Below are 22,112 nucleotides of genomic sequence, written 5' to 3'. Positions count from 1 at the left end.
CCACAGTGAACCTTCTTTGACCATGACCAAGGGGACAGAAGTGGGGTGGAGGGGATCAATGGGGAAAAAGAGGGGGATATCTGTAATACTTTAAACAATAAAGATAAATTTTTAAAAAGAATACAAAAGCAAGTTACTCCTAAAAAAGAAATATATATGAAATATACTAGCATTTTGTCTAATACACCATTTAATATTAAATTTTTCTATTTAATAGAAATAATTTCCACCGAAACTGGTTTGGCTCAGTGGATAGAGCGTCGGCCTGCGGACTGAAAGGTCCCAGGTTCGATTCCGGTCAAGGGCATGTACCTTGGTTGCGGGCACATCCCCAGTAGATGTGCAGGAGGCAGCTGATTGACGTTTCTCTCTCATCGATGTTTCTACCTCTCTATCTCCCTTCCTCTCTGTAAAACATCAATAAAATATATTTTTTTTTTTAAAAAAAGAATTTCCTTAAAATAAATCATTCTTGACTAATGAGGATTCTTTTTTATTTATTTTTATTGATTTCAGAGAGGAAGGGATGGATAGAAACATCAATGATGAGAGAGAATCATTGATTGGCTGCCTCCTGCACACCCCCTACTGGAGATAGAGCCCACAAGCCAGGCATGGGCCCTTGACCAGAATCGAACCCGGGACCCTTCAGTCCGCAGGCCGACACTATTCACTGAGCCAAGCCAGCTAGGGATTGACTATTGAGCATTCTTGACAAGGGACTGATGAGAAAAGCAAAGCTCCAACCAGAAGTCTGTCTAGAGATTAGCTGACAATGTAAAGCACTGAGAGGCTGACATATTCTCTTTGTGAGAAGACTGAGATGTAACTGATAGTTCTGTTTCTCTGCCACAGTAGGTTGTTGCACATAATTATCCGTAGACCTCATCAGATCTAAGAAAAAGGCCTGACACCCCATAGGAAATTAGGTTCCATGTGCTTAGTTAATGTCCCATCACAGCGTGGAAAAACAAAAGCTTTGCAAGCTGTGATTAAGGGCTTTTTTTTCTTTTCTGCAATTAGAATTCTGACAAGTATAGTTGAAAAGTCACATATGATCTCACTTGAATTTGCCAGCCTTCACCTGAGATTCACATTGCTTTTTATCTCACTAAATACCCCAAAATAAGTAGTCCTGAGCCAAAGATATCAGCAGACATTAAAACACATTTTGATGTTACTAATAAAAGAGGGGAAGTACTAGATGATTAATCTGATAATTCCCTATTCCCAAGAAACATATACTGCTCAATAGGCACTTGCAAATCAGTGTTTCATCCACTATGTTCAACTATTGTTATTAGGAATTTGTGATTTCATTTGCAGTCTATCCAAATTTGGGAAATGCAGGATGCCAGGGGTTCTAACCATTATGTAGTAAAACTAATAGTAGCAGACACACACTGCTTGTATTTTTCACTATCAAAATGAATTAAGGCTCTATTCATTAGTACTGGGGACAACCAGGCAGTGAATTAGGAAGAACCTATTAGGTTTACCAAAGTAAAGAAGATTGCTTCTATTATCTATTTCTGGCTTATTTTCTAATGCAAATAATGGTTATAGTTCATTTGGTCTGTGTGCAATCTAAATCCCTTTCTCCCCTTTTTGGGAAAATTTATGTGCTCTTAATGGAGTTTTTTCCCCCCTAAGATTCTGATACAATGTTTTGTCCTTCGTTCTCACCTGTGATTTTTGCTACAGAAATAAATGACAGTGTACATTCAGAGTTCCTGGTCTATTAGAAGTGGCAATGGGGGGTAGAAGGTAAAATTTAACATAGTGCATTGCAATATGAAAGTGCTGTCAGTAATGAAGATACCCATAAGGTGATCCTGGGATACAAGGAAGAGTTCTCTGTAGGGAACATAAATAAAAGGAAAATCTAATGTCTGAGTATCCACCAAGATGTTGCTACTGATACCAACCACAGAATTCATTTCAGTTGTGGAACAATATAGATAATAAATCTAAGAGAGGGATTCCCATTCATTCCTACAATTTTAGTTCTTTTTCATTAAAAGAAAAAAAAAGTGTTCAGGCCCTGCGGATCTCTCAATAAACCACTTGAACAATGCAGTCATTAGAAATAAACGTCAGGTATTGTGCATTCTTTTTATTAAGTCTTCATTAAACAATGCAGACATTTTATTACAACAAAGAACATAACATTTAATGGTTTTCATTTAGTCCTTCAAAGAAAGCTTTAAAGGAACTATAATTTCAAAGTGATCAAGCCAACTCTGTGAATTAGTGTACAGAACTATGACATGTAGAGTTATTCCCTCCAATCTAGGGGGAGCATATAGGATACACAGGAAAAGTAACAGTATAAACAACAGTAAAAAATGGGTAAGTGGAAACAGCATATGGATGAAAACTTTATACCCATTTAAGATGTATACACCTTGCAAAGGAAAAATAATTCAATTCCAAGTCTCAGTTCTCTCCTTGTATTAAATGACATTTCCCCCTCTGTAACTAGTATTAGTTTTTGTTGGTTTTTCTCCAGAGTAAGATCACCTGGTTATTTGGGTGTTTATACTTCTGTTCACTAGTAGTCGATGCTATACTTTTATGTCCACATTCTCAAGGCTTCAAAATAAATTAGGTAGTAGCTCTGAAGGAAATGTGATAAGCTTCACCTTTCTACTGATTTTTAACTATGTCTCAGTGGTACCTATACTAGAACTAAGTGGCTTTATGCCTTATAAAAAGCAATGATTAATAACCACTAAGCAGAGAATTCAGGCTACAAGATTTTATCTACCTACCTGGGATTGGATTATTTTGATAAGATGGTGATACACAAATAGATTTTGATATAAGAAAACTAAAAGGTATGTTAAATATTGCTGAGACTAAGATTTTTAATTCCTGTTTCTGGTTGACCAGATGGAAGCATCTGCATATAAAAGCTAGAAGCAGAGTTTTACTGCATGAAGGAAGCCCTTTACCATTTATGAAAAGCCCAATGTGGTCTATAATTCACTCAGATAAACTGGTCCCTAGACACTGATTTTAGGGAAGGATGTGAGAGAATAACTCAGATTTAGATTTAGGGCTCAATGGTTACTGAGACATAGGAAGGTATGGAGAGATATACTGAGTCTGGTCAGAGGAGAGTTAAGTAAACTGGTTAATCCTAGAACTGTCCCAGTAAAGTATCATTTTCAAGCCAGGCCAGAATATCACTGGCCCCTGAAAGATGAGATAAATGAAACATCACACCAGATGCATTCTTTGATATTCAGGTAGCACAGCTTTAGAAAAAAACAATCCCAATACCACAAGTTTAGATTTATCCTGTTAATTCTAACATTTCTAAATAATTCCAAAACACTGAAAGTATGCTTAACTTAACACAACTTTCTATTGCCCCCAAAATAGGTTTTTGTATTCTGATTTACCAAAAAATGGATCTTACATTTTGGAGGTAAACTTGTTTTCTTATACAACCAAAATTCTTAAACTATCTTGGTAAATTATCTTTTTAACAGGTTATCTTTTCGTCTTCTGTAAAGATTTCACATTGCTTTATTTAATATTGTTTTTAAAAGAAGTTAACATATTGTACACACTTTTAGTATTGCTGCATATTATTTGTAATCTTATTTGGTATAGTATCCCTTTCAGAGTTATTTTTGTATAGTTACCGTGAATTAAAGTGAACAGACCCATTCTTCCCCCTCCCGATTAAAAATAAAAAGGAAAACAGGAAAAAAAAAAAAAAAAAAGACAAGAACAACAAAAGAGATTAGGTTCTGCCCTAATCATTCAACTGTGGGGATGCAGTAGTCAGCTTTTTGCACCCATTCTCCATGCTAAAAAGAAAAAAGAAAAAGAAAAAAAAACTTTCTGGGATTACTATGAAGTATTTCAAGAACCTCCAGTAGACTTCTGGATTTGTTCCTTTAAAATCAGGATACTCTGCCTTTGCTCAGGAGGCAGCATGGCAATTTGATCTGCAGTCAATTGAAGAACCTGCATGATCAAAGCTGCCTTTTCTTGATCCTGTGGAGTTACTTGGCTCTGCCCAGGGCTAAAACTGCTAGGCTGGCCTCCACTTTGCTTGCTTGCCCCCTGTACGCCTGTTCCCTGCATGCCTGCCCCTTGCATGCCTCCTCCCTGCATGCTTGCTCCCTGCATGCCTGCTCCCTGCATACCTGCTCCCTGCATGCCTGCTCCCTGCATACCTGCTCCCTGCATACCTGCTCCCTGCATACCTGGTCCTTGCATGCCTGCTCCCTGCATACCTGGTCCTTGCATGCCTGCACCTTGCATGCCAGCTCCAGGATTTCCCACCCCTGAAATGCTTGGGACCTGCCTGGGTCCCTGTGGACCACCAGCCCCCATATTAATGGGACCAGGACCCTGGATTCCACTGGTCATAGGGCCTCTTGAACTGGGGCCAGGGCCCCGTATCTCCATTCCTCTTCCATCCATGCCCCTGGCTTCCATTGCACAGGTCTCCATTCCTCTTCTCTCCATCACTCGTGCCTCTAAGACCTCAGTTTCCATGGCTCGGGTCTCCATCCCTCGAGAGTCTCTACCACCTCTACCATCCAGAGGCAGAACCCTTTGATCTATCATCGGTCCTCTGGGCTCTCCAATTAGCATTCTAGGATCCGTGATTGGCCCTCCCCTCATCTCATGTGAGGAAGGGCCACGGCCGTCATGACCAGGGGCATGGTGCATGGGGGGGCCCTGATGAGGTGGCCCAAGATAGCCCCTGGGCTCCACTTCTCCAGTGTGAGTGACTGAGAGCAAAGTCCCTCCACGCGGGTCATTTGGAGCATCTCCCAACAACCCTCGAGGAGGTAGTCCACCAGCAGTCATGGGTCCACGTGGCATAGGAGCTCTAGGATCTGACATCTGCATCTGTCCCCGCTCCAAAGGCACAGGACCAACCACTGGCATTCCAACTTGGGGCTGCAGAGCTCCACCAGGAGGTAAAGAACCAGGTCCAGGAACTGCAGCTGGCATGGGCCCCGGGGCCGGAATTCCACCCTGGATAGGGGTCTGCATCAGAGGAGGGATGTCTTTCACAGGTCTTCTAGCCAAATGCTGGGGCTGAGGAGCTGGAGGGTTTTGCTGGTTCAGCAACACATTAGGTCCTGGGCAGAGCCCAGGGCCAGGGCCAGGGCCAGAGACGGGGCCAGCGACGGGGCCGGCGACGGGGCCGGCGACAGGACCAGACACAGGCTGAGATTTGCCTGGGATCAGCGGTGTAACGTGTATCTTGCGATGCAGAATTTTCAGAGCAATCTCTGGGTCCATGATTCTCATCACCACCTGCGCCTGCAACAGCGCGTAAGCCAGCTGCGGGTTCTGAAGCAACATGTTCCGCGCTTCCTGGTGGCTGTTTTGGACACAGAGCTTCATTTGCTTCATCAGCTCAAACATCTGCTCCGGGGGGAGACTAGCGACTGCTCGGGTGATTGACTCAGGGGCGTCCTCCGGGTCGATAGGGTCCCCATAGGGGGAGTCAATGATGGGCGCCGCAGGCCCCAAGCTCTTCAACTCCTCCTTGTTCTTTTCACTGGCCGCATTGTCCACCCGCAGCGCCCGGCCGCTGAACTCCCGCCCATTCAGGTTCCGCATGGCACTAAGCGCGGTCTCCTGGTCTTGGTACTCGCAGAAGCCATAACCCTTGGGTTTCCCCGTCTCTCTATCGTACACGAGCCGGAAACTGACAACGGAACCCACCTCCGAAAAAATGTCCTTCAGCTGCTCCTCAGTGGCCTCATACGGGATGTTCCCCACGAACACGGAACGCAGCGACCGATCCATGGCCGGGTCTCTCACCGACAAACTCGACATGATTCCGGCCGTGCACACAGCGGCGAGCGGGATCCCGGCGAGTCGTCCTTCTCCGCCCCACACTTCCGCTGAGCAACGGAAGCGGCTCTGAAATTCCGGGTAGAAACCTCACCAGGGCGCCGAAGTCGTTCCGCCCGCCCGCCCGCGGAATCGGCACTTGTACGTTCCTCTAAATAAACCACCTGATGCTTTCTGTCCCTGCGTCTACGCGGCTCTGCCAGCGACTTATGACCCAGTCCTAGACCTAGACGCACGATTCCTTTCTCGTCTCTTACTGCGTAGACTCCCGGCGCGGCACCACTCCTCGCCAGGAAAAGCTTGGTGCGCACTAACCACAGTAAAGATGGCCGCAGAGACTTCACCATGGCAACAAGAGGCACCGCCCCCGCCCTGACGTCAAGAGCCCGTCGGCTTCCGTTCGCCCGCGCGGGAAACCGCCGACCGAAAGGCGCGTAGGGCTGCCTTTTCTTTATTCTGATAAGTATTTCCATAGAGCCGTTTCTGCTTGTCAGCTACATGAAAGTGTAATCGTTTCTGAGCACATTTCGGCTTTGCTCCTTAAACTACAAAGGGAATAGGAAAATATTTTTGGGAAATAGCTTCCCAGAAACACAAGCCGAAAGTGTGCGCGGCTTCCTCCCCGCCCCCATCCGCTCCCGCCGCTGACCGCTGTGTCTCCGTGGTCGGCCCTTGCAAGTTTTTCTCTGTGCATGCAGCCTGCAGTCGAGCTATTCATAATATTATTTTTTTCTTTAACCGATAATAATATTAATGATGAATAATAAATAACGTTTATGGCTGCAGCTGCAGAGTATGAATTAAATTGAGCAATTCTTACTAGTATATTGTAGGCGTTTATATTGGTTCTGATGGTTATAAACTGATGCAATAATTTCACCTCTACTGTGAAGCGAAGAGCAAACTAGTTATTTCAGTCTGTTGAGAGTTTTGATGGCAGAAATTGTGTATATTTGTGTGTGTTTCCCCCACCCCCATTTAACGAAACTGAAGCTTGTAGAGGGCTAGGTAATTTGCTGAGCAGCCAGTAAACGGCAAAGCCAGAATTTCTACACAGGTATGGTTTATTATAGCTCCAGAGCTGCGCTGCCCCTTACGGTAGCCACTAGCCACCTGTAGCTATTTGATTACTTCCAATATGGCTAGTTTGATTGAGAAATTGAACTTTTAATTTTATTTATTATTAATGTAAACATCAAAACCAAAACATAGTTAGGCTACTGGAATTTTTTTTAGTATGTTTGAAACAGCTTAGGTATAGTACCTACTTTTGCAATGATAAGTTACATTTCATCTAAATAAAAATCAAGTACATCCAGTTAAAATTTAACATTCTAATTGAGATGTGCTATATGTGTAAAACACAGGCAATATTTTGAAGAGAATATTTTGAAATGCAAAATCTCATTAACTTTATATTGTTTATATGTTGAAGGGATATTTTAATATGTAAGGTTAAACAAAATACGATTTAACATTAGTATCACTTATTTCAGTTTTTAAAATGTGGTTCATTAGGAAAATTTAAATTACATACGTGAATTATATGTCTATGAACTGCACTGCTCCAAAGCCTAAGACTTAATTCCTAAACAGGGAATCATTTTATTCCAATTATGCCTTTTTTAAAAGATTTATTTCAGAGAGGAAGGGAAAGGGAAAGAGAGATAGAAACATCAATGATGAGAGAGAAACATTGATTGGCTGCCTCCTGCGCTCCCCACACTAAGGATTGAGCCCACAACCTGGGGATGTGCCCTGACCGGGAATCAAACCGTGACCTCCTGGTTCATAGATCGACCCTCACCACTGAGCCAAAACGGCAGGGCCCACATATGCCTTTTGAAGGAATTATGAAACTTTTAAATTTCATCAAAAACTGTGTTATGTATCATAGGTGTATATCCTATACAGTTTAATGTATAGATCTGAAATGAAAATGAAGGTTTAGCTACAAATAAGGCAAAGCCTTCATTTACCTTTAAATGTTTTAATTTTTCTTTAAAACAGACTTGGGCATAGCTATTTATTCATGATAACTGATATCTGCAAGTGATAAAAGTGTTTATCACCTAATAAAATCTTCCCGCTCCATCAAAAGAAATAGAATAGTGACTGCTATCAATGTTTTTCCCCCTGATTCTTTCATTGGAGGTGGAGCAGGGGTGAAGGGAGTTAAGAAAAATATAATTTGGGAAAACTAAACACAAGTCTATTTGCCTTATTCCCATACTATCTCTTTAGAGAGTAGCCATGGCTTTTTTACACACATTCTGTCAACAACTTAGACATCGATTATGTGTGTAATTGTGTGTATGTTAAATGTAATAACCATGAGGACGGTAATAGGCTATTGGAATAAATTAAAAAGATTGCACTGCCGAAACCGGTTTGGCTCAGTGGATAGAGCGTCGGCCTGCGGACTGAAGGGTCCCGGGTTCAATTCCAGTCAAGGGCATGTACCTGGGTTACGGGCACATCCCCAGTAGGAGATGTGCAGGAGGCAGCTGATTGATGTTTCTGACTCTCTATCTCTCTCCCTTCCTCTCTGTAAAAAATCAATAAAATATATTTAAAAAAAAAAAAAAAGATTCCACTGCTTCTCTGGCAGTTTCTTGACTTGCTGCTGCTATTTATATCCCAGGGGGGCTCACACTGGAGCAGGCATCAGAACCACCTGGAGCCATGGCTTAAGCAGATTGCTGGGTCTCTTCACCTCTCCTGCCTGGTTCTGACTCAGTATTTCTGAGATGAGAATGGAGAATTTGCTTTCCTAACAAGTTCACAAGTCATGCTGATGCCATTGGTCTGGGGACCCCACTTTAAGAATCAGTGATCTAAACAGAGGGACTTGAAGTGTTTGATTTTTTTTTTTTCATTTGTATCAGGACAACCTAAATTTAGTACTCTCTGTTAAAAAGTATGAGATATTAGTTGTCTTAAAAAACTATAATACTTTTTATTTTTTTTATTTATTTATTTTTAAATATATTTTATTGATTTTTTACAGAGAGGAAGGGAGAGAGAGAGAGAGTTAGAAACATCGATGAGAGAGAAACATCGATCAGCTGCCTCCTGCACATCTCCTACTGGGGATGTGCCCGCAACCCAGGTACATGCCCTTCACCGGAATCGAACCTGGGACCTTTCAGTCCGCAGGCCGACGCTCTATCCACTGAGCCAAACCGGTTTCGGCAACTATAATACTTTTTAGTGCTGGTCAGTGTGTTCAGTGGTTAGAGGGTCAGCCCTCACACTAAAGGGTCATGTGTTTGATTCCTGGTCAAGGGCACATATACCCGAGTTGCAGGCTTCTTCCCCAGGCCTGGTCGGGGTGTGTGCAGGAGGCAACCAATCAATGTGTCTATCTCACATCGATGTTACTCTCCTCCCCTCCCCCACCTCCTGACTCCCTTCCACTCTCTCTAAATCTCAATGGAAAAAATATTCCCAGGTGAAGATTAACAAAAAATTCATTATTACTTTAATGCTGACCTAATACCACTAGTACCTGCTGACCCCACATTGAAGATATCCTGGGCTTAAACGATGGGTAAACAGGGTAGTTGAGGAGCTCTGGGAACATACAGGCAGGGAGAAGCACGACTATAAGATTGTGCTCTTGGTCATAGGTCTTCCGTGCTCTCTTTCAAACTGGAAGAATGGTTTGCTATGGCTCCATTCATAGAGGACCAGTGTGACCCAGCACATAGCTCAATGCTCAGGACACATAAATTATTACTTATAATGAACTGAGTGGCCTAGAATTACCAAGCACTTTTAGAAACCAATGTACATTTCTGTTACCAGCATAGATCTAACCTGGAAGAAATTCCTTTTTTTATGACTTTCTTTGTTCCCATAATGTTTTAACTTTAAATATTTATAGCATGATATACACTCTGAAGAAAAATGCACATGACATCTTACACATTCAGGGATCAATTCTTTCAATAAATCAAAATATCAACTGTGCTAAGAGTGATTTTTAAACAAATACAACAGGGCATATGGCCAAATGGGAGCTGTCCTTCAAAGTAATCACTTACAGAAACTAAACTGGCAGGCCTCCATTTTTCAAAATGATTCTTCAACTCCTACCCTGAAATTGTTTCAGGTCTCATTTCTAACTCAATGTATCCTTGTTTTCAACCAAGAATAGCATTATGCAACTAAATCACCTAACTTTCTGACCCGACTTGGCCAAAATATGATAGCAAATATTTCCACATATCAAGTCTTACATCAGAATGTAAAGATTCTATAGGCTTTGTGGGCATTAAAACATTATTCAGCAGCCCTGGCTGGTGTTGCTCATTGGAGCATCATCGAGTATGCCAGAGGGTGGCAGGTTTCATTCCTGGTCAGGGCACATATCCAGGTTGGGGGGTGGGGGGGAAGGTAGTCAGTCCCCAGTTGGGGCACATGCAGGAGATGGCCTATAGATATTTCTTTCTCACAATGATGTTTCTCTCTCTCCGTCTCTCTCCTCTCCCCCTCTCTCTAAAATCAATTTTAAAAATTACCATAGATTAATGGACAGGTTCTAAAGATAGGTACTAAAAATATTTTTAGCTATGACAGGCATTTTTGAAATAAGTGTATTTGACCTTCAAGGGATAGATCAAAATCCACTCCTCCACAAAGTTCTCCTTAATCTCCCTCCTCCTTTCTCTAGATTGGAAGTTCATTTCCTTTAGATATAAACCATTCCTTATCTGTACCTTTTAATGAGAGTAACTCCTCTAGCTTTTACTAGAATTGTGATTTTCTAAACTATAGCATCATTCAAGGAAGGAGCTGGAGTCCTCTTTGTTAATGAACAAAGTGCCTTATATTTGTTCTTTGATTCTGTAAATATTTATTCTAGTTTCTAGCAATACAACAGGGAAAAAGACAGACATTGCACTAAAACATAGGTTCTTTAAGTGTAGCTCCTGGACCAACATTATAAGCATCATATAGAAACATCTTAGAAATGCAAACTTCGGTGCCTGACTTCAAGCCTACTGCATCAGAAACTCTTGGGTGGTGGGAGTGATGTGTGTGTGCAAGTGTGTGCATGTGCTTCCTGAAATTTCTTTCAACAAGCCCCCAGGTGATTCTGATACAGGCTAAAGTTCAAGAACCACTGAACTAAAGGAAGATAATCATTTGTCTTCTTCACCATCATATCTTCAGCATCTAGAACAAAGCTTAGCACGGGTGGGTACTCATTATCTATTGAATCCATGATGGGAAGTGACTTGGGAGGTAGCTAATTCACAAACCCTTCATTTTACCCAAGAGGAAATCTGTGGCATTAAAGAACATGCCCCAATTCAGAATAGGGACCTGCTGCCAGAACCCTTGTCATTTTATTCCTAGGTCAGCGAGACTTGTTCCATGTTACTATTTGATAAAATAGATATGAAGTATTAGAGACAGAGAAGAGTGGTAATGTCTAATCACCAGGAACATCTTCCTGATGAGGTTGGGATTAAAGGGATGGGTTATAATCAGATGTGCATTAACAGAAGATGAGGAGAATAAGCCAAGAGCTAGAAATAGCTAAGACTTGAAATTGAAAACTGGTGTTTTTGATACTCTCAGAGGAAACCAATAGAGAGTTGGTGAATAGTGGTGATCAAAGATAGTCTTTGGGGCAAATTACAACAAGGTCTTAAAGATCAGATTCATGAATCTAAATTTGATCTGAGAGTCAGCAGACTTCCTTCTATCTTTCTGAAACATGGACCGAGAATAATTATGGCAGAGGTCTAAGAATAGTAATCTTACATAGTTCTTTGCAATGATACCTGTTACACTTGGACTATTCTTTTTAATCTAATATATATAAAAGCGTAAGCGACCGTTCAACTGGTAGCTATGATGTGCACTGACCACCAGGGGGAAAGCGCTCTGACCAGTAGGTTAGCTTGCTGCTGTGGTCCAGCTAATCAGTACATGGGGAGACGGGCTGGACACGCCCTGGAGCCCTCCTGTGGCCCCTCCCTGGCCCCGATCGTGCACCGGTGGGGTCCCTTGGCCTGGCCTGCACCCTCTCGCAATTCGGGACCCCTTGGGGGATGTCAAAGAGAGCCAATTTCGGCCCAATCCCTGCAAGCCAGGCCGAGGGACCCCACCAGTGCACAAATCTAGTTTATTTTAATTTTATCTAAATTATGGCAGTTGGTCTTTCTACATTTAACATCCATAACATGGCCTCATTCTTATTACTCACACATTCTCTTATTCTCCTTTGGCTAGATTGTGCCACTCATTTGTTATGTTTCATACATGATTGGTGCTTTTCAACTGCCTAGCTTTTACTCATACTATTTTTTGTTGTTGTTGGTAATTTTTTCTTTTGTCTCTTTCTTTTCTCATCTCCCCCTGCCCCTCCAGTGTATAAATTCTTTTGTCTTTCAGTGCTAACCTCAGACATTTTTTCTTTTACAGCAGAGCAGTGATTATCTTTTCTCTTGTACTAGAGGTACCAATGTTCTTGTGCTACCACTTAAGCATAGAGCCCATATCTCATTTCTATTTTTCATATTGCTTAGCCCAGTGCCTTGTATATTACAAACATTCAGTAAATAGTTTTTAAATTAATGCAAGATCATCTTATTCCAGATTACATAGTTACCAAATGGTAATTTAATGCTGTCAGCTTACAAAACACTTTCCTTTGGGTTCCCTCATCTGGTCTTGACAACAATTCTGTGGGGTGCCTACCTTTCTATGCTATTTTTAAAGATGTGGAAACTTAGAGAACAGTTACCTAAAACTTTACCTAACAATGGACTCACTCAAAATACAGATACTATTCATAACAACTCTGAGCACTTAATACAGAGTTGGCCCTCTCATAAATGCTTTATAAAATGCATGGTTTTGTTTAATACTTTCAACAACCCTTCTGAGATAGGCAGCCATAGTATCTGAATTTATAGCTAAAGAAATATAGAGGCACAACGCTGTTAAACAGTGTGCCCATTTTAACTGGCAGAGACAAGATGTTAACACACATGATTTGACTCAAAGAACTCAAGCTCTTACATTATTCCATTAGTTTCCCAAGGATACATAGCCAGGGAGTAGCAAAGCTACAGCCTAAGATCAGGTCTTTTGATTTTAAACTTCTTATTTCACAATGAGTGCCTTAATCACAGGTTATGGGGGCCTGGGCACAATCCCCCTTGGCCTTTTGCCTGATTGAGTGTAACTAATTGCAATTTTGACATCACAGTCAGTACTGTGACAACAGATCGACTATACGATGTAAAGACTGCAGCAATTGGGAAAAAATGTTACTTTTTTCAATTTACAGGGCTATAGTTAAATAAGAATGTTTAAAAAGCACCCAGTTAGATAGGTAATGAATGTGTTTTTCATAAAATGAAAGAGCCCACATTTCTCAAATCCCAAATTAGGTCGTTTCATGACATTTTTTCCCCCCACAATTTAAAAAATGTATTTAATAGGAAACAACATACTGAGAAATAAATAGTAATTTCCTTTACTTATACATGAGAAGAATGGCTTTTATTGGCAAGAGGAAGATTTCATGAATTTGGAACTACCAGGAATATGCCATTTCAGGACTAGAGATTGGACAGAAGCAAATGTTCTCTCTGGAAAGACAGAGTTCAACCTCATTTTTAAAAATAGATGGGGGTGGAGGGGAATGAGGCCCAGGGAAGACAAGGGACTCCACTAGGGTCAGGTGCCTACTTACTGGCCTAGCTTGTAGTGGGATTTAGATAATCAGACTTTCCCTTCCAAACTATGCTCCCAGAACTCTGAAAGACAGTGGAGTCAAGGAGTTAAGAACAGACTTTAATTTTAGAGAGACTTGGCTTGGCTGTCTAGCTCAAGTAACTGGGTAGCCTTGGACAAATCTCTGTGCTTCCATTTTTGCATCATTTAAATGAGAATAATATCACCTGTATTAGATTATTATGTGGAATATATAGCAAATGTTATCATTACTTATTTTGTGCAGTAATTATCAACCTACATTTGTTATGTAGAATTAATAGTAGTAGATGAAGCAGCATCTTCAGTGCAAAGAAACCCAAGTTTTAGTCTAATGCTATTTTTTGTTTTGTGTATATCTTCATTTTTATCTTTAAAGGGGTGGACTGGGTAAACTAATGGTCTATTTTCAGAATATATTATTTTTAAAACTGTACAGAGACCACTTTGGATAACCATTGCCATTTTAACTTAACTTATGGTAGATTTATAGTTGAACATGGATAATTTTTAGGCGCTATCCCATTAGACACTTCAATGAGAATTGTACTGCTCATTTTGGTGTTCATTAAGTTCTTATACTAAATGAAAAGCACTCTTCAAATATTTAGTGGCTGTATTTCCACTGATACATTTTTCTTAAAAAGGGCCTTCCTGAAATTTGTGGAACATCCAGGCTTATACAAAACTGCACAGGTCTGGCACACAAGCTACGTATCTGAGCATATGTTCAGGATGTCATTAGGACTACTACTTCGGAGTGTGCCCTGGCGGACATAGGCCATTTATTCAGACATGGAAGTGCATAACTAACTAGACAAGAAGCAGAGCTACCTTATTCTTGCTTCAGGCTGTCACCTGAAAGTACAGAGGGGAAGGAAGCATGAACTGTAGAAAAGTACAAGTCCTGAAACCGGTTCTCGAATAAAGACATCCTTTAGGTTTAAGATGAACAATTCATGGATCTTTGTTTCTGTGACCAGAGAAATCCATTACCCAGCATCAGAGACATGTCTGAACTGCGATGCGCTTCAGAAGTTAGGCTGGTATCTTTCTTCTGAGGCTCAATTAGCCTATAGAATGAGCCTATATTTGTACCAAGTCACAGGAAAGAGGACTTCCTAAAATATTTGATTGAGGGCTCAGGTTGTTAAAACAAAACAACAGTGTGACAGAATGTATTTTGAATGATCACATGTTATGAATCCTTGCGAAGTGTTACTTCAGAGTGCCATTTCAAATTGGCCACAAAACAAATTCCCAGAGTCAAAAATTAGATAAAAACATAAAATCCAAAGTTTGTGGGAATTTAATAGCTAGCACTTTTTGTACAGAGACCACCTTGGATAACCATTGCCATTTTAACTTAACTTATGGTAGATTTATAGTTGAACATGGGTAATTTTTAGGCACTATCCCATTAGACACTTCAATGAGAATTGTACTGCTCATTTTGGTGTTCATTAAGTTCTTATACTAAATGAAAAGCACTCTTCAAATATTTAGTGACTGTATTTCCACTGATGCATTTTTCTTAAAAAGGGCCTTCCTGAAATTTGTGGAACATCCAGGCTTATACAAAACCGCACAGGTCTGGCACACAAGCTACCTATCTGAGCATCTATTTTTCTCACAAGTACAGAAAACAACTCCAACCATGGTATGCAAAAGAGGTAGTGGTGGGATTTTAATATGGTTGCCCCCCCCCCTTATCTGTCCAAGGGATATGTTCCAAGACCCCTAGTGAATGCCTAAAACCATAGATAGTACAGAACCCCGTATACACTATGTCTTTTTCTATACATATATACTTATGATAAAGTTTAATTTATGAATTAAGCATAGTAGATTAACAATAACTAATAATAATATAGAAGAATTATAACAATATACCGCAATAAGTTATATGAATGTGGTCTCTCAAAATATCTTGTACTTTACTCACCCTCTTTTGATGATATGAGTGGGTAAAATACTTATGGGTAAAATGAAGTGAGGTGAGTGATGTAGGTAGGCATTGTGACATAGTGTTAGTTCCTATAAGGGTTACTTGGAATCAAGCACTGAAATGCCAGGGCCCATCTGATAACCCAGACAGCTATTGAATGACCATTGGAGGTGGGGAACAGGGAGGAGAGCACATAGAGTGTGGCTATACCAGGCAGAGGGATGAGTACGTTCTCAGAGGGCTAGAGTGGGGCAGCGTGAGATTTCATCATGCCACTGAGAATGGTGCACAATCAAAAACTTGTGATAGTTTATTTTTGCAATTTTCCATTTAATATTCTCAGACTGTGCAGTTGACTGCAGGTAACTGCAACTATGGAAAGCAAGACTGCAGATGAGGGGAAACTACTGTACTGTTATCTCTCAGAACCTGCATGCAGAGGATTAGTCTGCTCCGGCTGCCACTACGAAATGCCATAGACTGGGTGATTTAAACAAGCAAAATTAATTTATTTTCTCACAGTTCTGGAAGCTGAAAGTCTAAGACCAAGATGACAGCATGTTCGCTTTCTCCAGAGGCCTCTCCGCCACCTTCTCACTGTGGACGCACATGGCCTTTCTTCTCTGTGTGCAAATCTCTTGTGTCTCTTCCACCTACAAAGATACCAGTCATATTGGATTAGGGCACAACCAAATAAGTAACATTGGAGGTTAGGGTTTTGACATATGAATTTGGTTGGCGGGGAGGCACAACACGCAGTCATGCAGTCATCTTTAGGAAATGGGCAATTATAACACATTCAGAACGCTCTGTTTCTCTCTCTCTCTCTCTCTCTCTCTCTCTCTCTCTCTCTCTCTCTCTCTTTCTCAACATACCTCTCCTCTTCTTGAAGAACCAGATCTCTCTGGTTTCTCTCCCTGGCCCACTGTTATTTCAGGGGGCTCATCCACAGGCTTTGACTTACTTGTTACAGACTTGTCCAGAGAGAAGGATTGCTTCTCTGAGTGCTGATTCCAGCTCCTGGGAGAGAGAGTACCTAAAGGTCCAGCTCTGTGATTTAATTCTGCCTGCAGAGAGAATACAGAAAGTCCATCTATGATTTGATGTCCATCTATGATTTAAGCCAACATAGGAAAGGGATTGGGACCAGGGTGATAGTGACGACTTTTATCAACTTTGTGTTCGGGCCCAGCAATTAGCTGCAGTGGGAGGGACCCTACACACCCTTGCAGTGCCTGGAGTTAACCCGCTTTACCTTTACCGGCTGGGCTGCGAAGAGGTCAAGGACAGGCCACTTAGGGGTTCAGTGCGGTAGCTATGAATCACCAGGTACGGGTTTTCAATTATTTTAAGCACTGATGCAGCTGTCCTTGTAGCAGCTGAATGCTATCCTCGATGACCATCTCCAAAAGTAGTTCCTATTGGCATACCCTTGTTAGGGAGGGGAGCAGTTAAAAGGATTATTGTGAATTAGGCAGCCATTCTCAAAGTGTCTACCATCAGAGGTTTTCCCTAACATTCCTTTAAGTCATTCCCTATGTGTCTGGAAAAATAAAATATCGTCTCCCCAAATGGGTAATTTTCATAGAAATGTTAAAATACTGACTTAGTCACATATTAACAATCTTCAGGAAATTCATATATATATACTAGAGGCCTGGTGTATGAAAATTTGTGCACGGGAGGGGGGGGTTCCCTTAGCCCGGCCTACGCCCTCTGGCAGCCTGGAAGCCCTCGGGGGATGTCCACCTACCAGCTTAGGCCTGCTCCCCCGGAGTCGAACATCCTTCAAGCTGCCGAAGAGGCGGAAGAGGCTCCTACCACCACTTCTGTGCTCTCAGCCATTAGCCCAGCTTGTGGCTGAGCAGAGCTCTTCCTGTGGGAGTGCACTGACCACCAGGGGAGAGTTCCTGCATTGAGAGTCATTGCACGTCATAGCGACTGGTCATTCCATTCTTAGGGTCAATTTGCATATTACCCTTTTATTATATAGGATGATTTTCTTGAAGGTGAATAGAGTATACATTTTAATATATCAAACTATTCTCATATAAAATATTAATTCTTTGACAATTTATATGATACAATAATAACAATTCTTCTATTTATTATCATCTTCACCACTGTCATATGACATTTACCTTGAAATAGCTGCACATGCATTGTCTCAGAGCAGTACAATGAGAGAATTGCCTCTTGCTCACCTCCAGGTGTTTGCCAGTCCCTCCTGGTTCTGGAGAACAAAGCAAGTGCCTGCAGGGAGACAGGCCTGTGCAAGTGACCTATTCCTCTGGAGTTCAGTCTTTTGTCAGCCCTGAAAGTGGAGTTGTGTGTGTTAACCCACAGCCCATGAGGGGTCCAGGAAAGAGAAGCCGATGCCTGCAGGGAGACTACAGAAAGTGCAGAAGGTTCCCTGCCGGTGTAATGCTCTGGAGTTTGCTGCCAAGGTCCCAGGCCTGAGCAACTGTTGCCAGCATTCATTCTCTATGGCCGGACCTCCACAGGGAGGCCAGCTTCCAAGAATCCTGAGACCAGGTGTCTGCAGTTGGGGAGGAGATGGGGGAAGGCAGGAAGGAAACTTACCTCACACATTTCAGATCAGCACTGGCCCGATAATTCCCTAGGAATCCTGTTATTTCTTAGCAACTAAAATGGATTTATCACCTATTTTGTAAATATCTACTGAGCACAGGCTGTGTGGAAGGTAGGCACTGAGCTTGACAGCTTGAGTGTTTCAGTGTGAACTGAAATGTGACCCTTGCTTTCACTACAACTTTTCACTAGAAACTTTTAATAGCTTTCCTCTTGAACTTTTACTGAGGATTTATGGGGTTCAGGTTCAAATGTGTGGCGCAACAGCTGTGCCTGCGAGGAGTTTCTTTTCTGTCAGGCAAGATGGAGAACACCGTATAGGAGCAGACAGTTTCCAAATGCATTTTTGATTTGTTTGATTTCCTGAGAGGTATATAGAAAATGAAAATATAACTGCTGTTTACCCATTGACCTTCTTGCTGAGGTTCAAGATGAAAAGGGATTTTTTTCCTTTATTACTAAGAAAATGACGCTATTTCTCTTTACCATGCTAGGTTTTATTTACCTATATACACCTATATATACGAAGGACAGGCATTACTATTTATAACTGATTGCTTCAGACTCAAAGCTGGTATAACTCTGATAGTCCCTCTCACTTCTATCTAGTGTCTCTTCATAGATAGTATCTTGTTGCTAGGCCATTGACTTAATGAGCAGCTTATCATTTCTAGTTGGAATTCTTAAACTTTTACCTTAAAACAAAGCATGATTTTTTTGAAAATAGCGTGAATAAAATATAACCAAGTTTATTGCTTAAATTAAATATTTCAACTAAATTCACATTATTTGTACTTTGAGCAAATGATGCAGTTATGAGTACCTTTGGCCATCAGTCTAACCAGGGACAGTTGAGTCAAGCCTTTGTAATACTTTGTCCTATTTTGTGGGCCTCACTAATAGTTATTTTAAGTCTTTGCTTTATAAGATGACCTTTTTTATTCACATACTTTCTGTAGTTGTAAACTACAACTGTAGTTGTAGCAACAAACTCTTCTGTAGTTGCTGTCTACTATGTCCACTGCTTTCTGACTTCCTTCTTTCACTCAGAATGGAATGTATATGTTTTGATGTTCTAGGGCAGTGATGGTGAACCTTTTGAGCTCGGCGTGTCAACATTTTGAAAAACCCTAACTTAACTCTGGTGCCGTGTCACATATAGAATTTTTTTGATATTTGCAATCATAGTAAAACAAAGACTTATATTTTTGATATTTATTTTACATATTTAAATGCCATTTAACAAAGAAAAATCAACCAAAAAAATGAGTTCACGTGTCACCTTTGACACGCGTGTCATAGGTTCGCCATCACTGTTCTAGGTAGATGAGCTCTGTGCTCCAGAAAGAACAGCACTCCGCTGCCACCCCCCCCCCCTCCCCCTGCCCCACAGGAGACAAAATGAAGCCCTCTTGCCTTTGGCTTCTCTCCTGATGGCTTCAAGGCAATTCTGACAGCTTACCTCAAAACTGTAGCATTTTTTGTCTACTTCCTTTAAAAAAAATCAGCAGTTTTTCCTTCATGTAGGAGGTAGCCATCAGTAGTTTAGGTGGGTGAGTGAGAAAGCAGATGGAATGGATTGATGGTAAAGCTAAATTGGGGGAGAGTGTTTGAGTTGTGAGTGAAGATAGAAGTAAACATTTTAATGACTAAATCCAGAATGGCAAAAATTGCAAATAAACCAAGGGAACAATGAGTTTCTATTCTTTTCTCTCTAAATAGTTTTTCCCCCTCTACCTATGCATTACAATTACTGTCAAATGTTAATGCCTTTCACAGTATTACTTGGAAAATGAAGGATTTAATATACAGCAATACCATTTTAAAACTCTAGGTGTTTTTATTTTTATAAATGTGGACTCTTAACCACCCTACTTAATATTCATCCCACAAGCTAAAAGAGAGCCATTTGAGATCAAGCTATTATTATTACAATTACAATGCCATACACTCTACTAAATGCTTTATACATAACTAGAGGCCAGGTGCACGAAATTCATGCACTTGTCGGGGGAGAGTGTCCCTCAGCCTGGCCTGCACCCTCTCACAGTCCAGGAGCCCTCAGAGGATGTCTGACTGATTGCTTAGGTCCGCTCCCTAAGACGGCAGTCAGACATCCTTAGTGCTGCCACGGAGGCAGGAGAGGCTCCCGCACCACCATTGTGCTTGCCGGCCATGAGCCTGGCTTCTGTCTAAGCTGCACTCCCCCTGTGGAGCGCACTGACCACCAGGGGGAAGCTTCTGCGTTGAGCGTCTGCCCCCTGGTGGTCAGTGCATGTCATAGCAACCAGCTGTTCCACTGTTTGGTCAATTTGCATATTAGCCTTTTATTATATAGGATTGCTCATTCAACCTGCACCAGAGCCTAATGAAAGTGAGGAAACTGAGACGCAGATGGGCTAGACCAGCCGTGGGCAAACTACGGCCCGCGGGCCGGATCCGGCCCGTTTGAAATGAATAAAACTATTGAAAAAAAAAGACCGTACCCTTTTATGTAATGATGTTTACTTTGAATTTATATTAGTTCACACAAACACTCCATCCATGCTTTTGTTCCGGCCCTCTGGTCCAGTTTAAGAACCCATTGTGGCCCTCGAGTCAAAAAGTTTGCCCACCCCTGGGCTAGACAGTTTACCCAGGATTTTACAGCAAATAAGAGACAGATATGACTTCAGGCAGTTGAAGGGAAATAGTTCATTCCTGAAAGTTCTAACTTATTTTTCTAAAGTTAGAATAAATGTTTTATTCCCCCAAAGGAAAAATTCTGTTAATTTCACCACCAGCCAGATTTTCTAACTTTTCTTGCCTTGTCAGCTGCCTGTCAGCTGTGTAAAGAAATGCGGCATGAAACTGACAGGAAGAAACTCTGAAATCTATAACCACATGACAGAATATTGAAAAATCCTCGCGAGGGCTTATTTTGTCATTTATTTGTTTAGCGCTAAAACCGGCTGCCGGTGGCACAGGTGATTTAATAGGCACCATTTAGCTCATATATTATTTTGTCAAGAAAATTCATTGTGCTATATTCTTCTCTAATCGTTTGCGGCTGCTTACTTATAGAAGCAGAGTGCCTCAAAACTCTAAATTATCTCCCAGAGAGGAAAAGTAAAACAGAGATGGCTATTAATTTAAGCTGTTTCACACTGAAACTGTCACTATGAAAAAAGAAATATATGTGAAGTAAGATATATACGATTCTTTGATAAATAGAAACACTTAAAGTGGCACATTTCATGTTTAGAAGTTCAAAAGGCATAATTTATCAATAGGCCCATTAAAATAGATTGAATGTTTTCTAGCTTTAAAACTAGGTTGATGAATATCAAAGTGTTTTTGCAGACTCCCAAACATTATTCACACCTCAGGCGCATTCAGGTTTATGTAACGCAAGTGATTGTGTTTGGTGTATTAGTATTGGGTCCAGCTAATATTTATACAGCACAGCAATATTCTTGTATAGTTTCCAATATCTCTTCAGAAAAAGACATCCAGACATTATTTAGAATTCCAAATGTTATTTAGACTCTACAAGGGAGCCACTTGAATTCAGTAGATTGGCAAACTGTTATTTTTATTTCTTACATGTATAAAGTGCTCATCGTATTTGAAGAAAAGTGGCCACAAGCCCCATGCATACACTATGGGAGAAGCATGAGTTACCCCCCTACAATGGCCCCCCTTTAAAGTAGAAGTCTAAGGCACGTTTAGGACAAAGAAGAGAGTAGGAAGATAAAAAGGGCAGTCAAAAGGAGTGGGGTTTTGCTCGGCCTGTGTGACTCAGTGGTTGAGCATTGACCTATGAAATAGGAAGTCATGGTTCAATTCCAGGTCAGGGCACATGCCCAGGTTGCTGGCTCAATCCCTGTGTAGGGCATGCAGGAGGCAGCCAACAGTTGATTCTCTCTCATCATTGATGTTTCTATCTCCCTTCCTTTCTCTGAAATCAATAAAAAATATTTTTTAAAGAAAAAGGAGTAGAGTTTTAGAG

At 41.3% G+C, this 22,112-nt stretch overlaps 2 protein-coding genes across 9 annotated transcripts in view; one reads left to right on the top strand and one right to left on the bottom strand.

The window, feature by feature from the left end:
• Positions 1–22,112, top strand: part of PRKG1 (protein kinase cGMP-dependent 1) — a 1,074,350-nt gene that overhangs the window by 618,577 nt on the left and 433,661 nt on the right. The gene's annotated exons all lie outside the window — the stretch shown is intronic.
• CSTF2T (cleavage stimulation factor subunit 2 tau variant) lies at positions 1,020–5,823 on the bottom strand (the record flags this gene model as incomplete). 7 transcript variants are annotated; one of them, XM_081105409.1, is made up of 2 exons in its annotated part: positions 1,020–4,091; positions 4,227–5,823. In XM_081105409.1, 2 exons carry the CDS (start codon positions 5,821–5,823, stop codon positions 3,880–3,882), a joined length of 1,809 nt encoding a protein of 602 aa, XP_080961535.1. In that variant the 3' UTR covers positions 1,020–3,879. The 7 variants fall into 7 exon arrangements, with proteins under 7 accessions (XP_080961535.1, XP_080961537.1, XP_080961538.1 ...); XM_081105411.1 differs by having other exon boundaries at positions 1,020–4,098; positions 4,306–5,823; XM_081105412.1 differs by having other exon boundaries at positions 1,020–4,083; positions 4,306–5,823.

The sequence above is a fragment of the Myotis nattereri genome (genome assembly GCF_964212035.1).
Source record: "Myotis nattereri genome assembly, chromosome: 13".
In the NCBI taxonomy this organism is placed as follows: Eukaryota; Metazoa; Chordata; class Mammalia; order Chiroptera; family Vespertilionidae; genus Myotis; species Myotis nattereri.
Note: the sequence above shows the minus strand (reverse complement) of the source record. Positions and strands in the feature narration are given on the sequence as shown.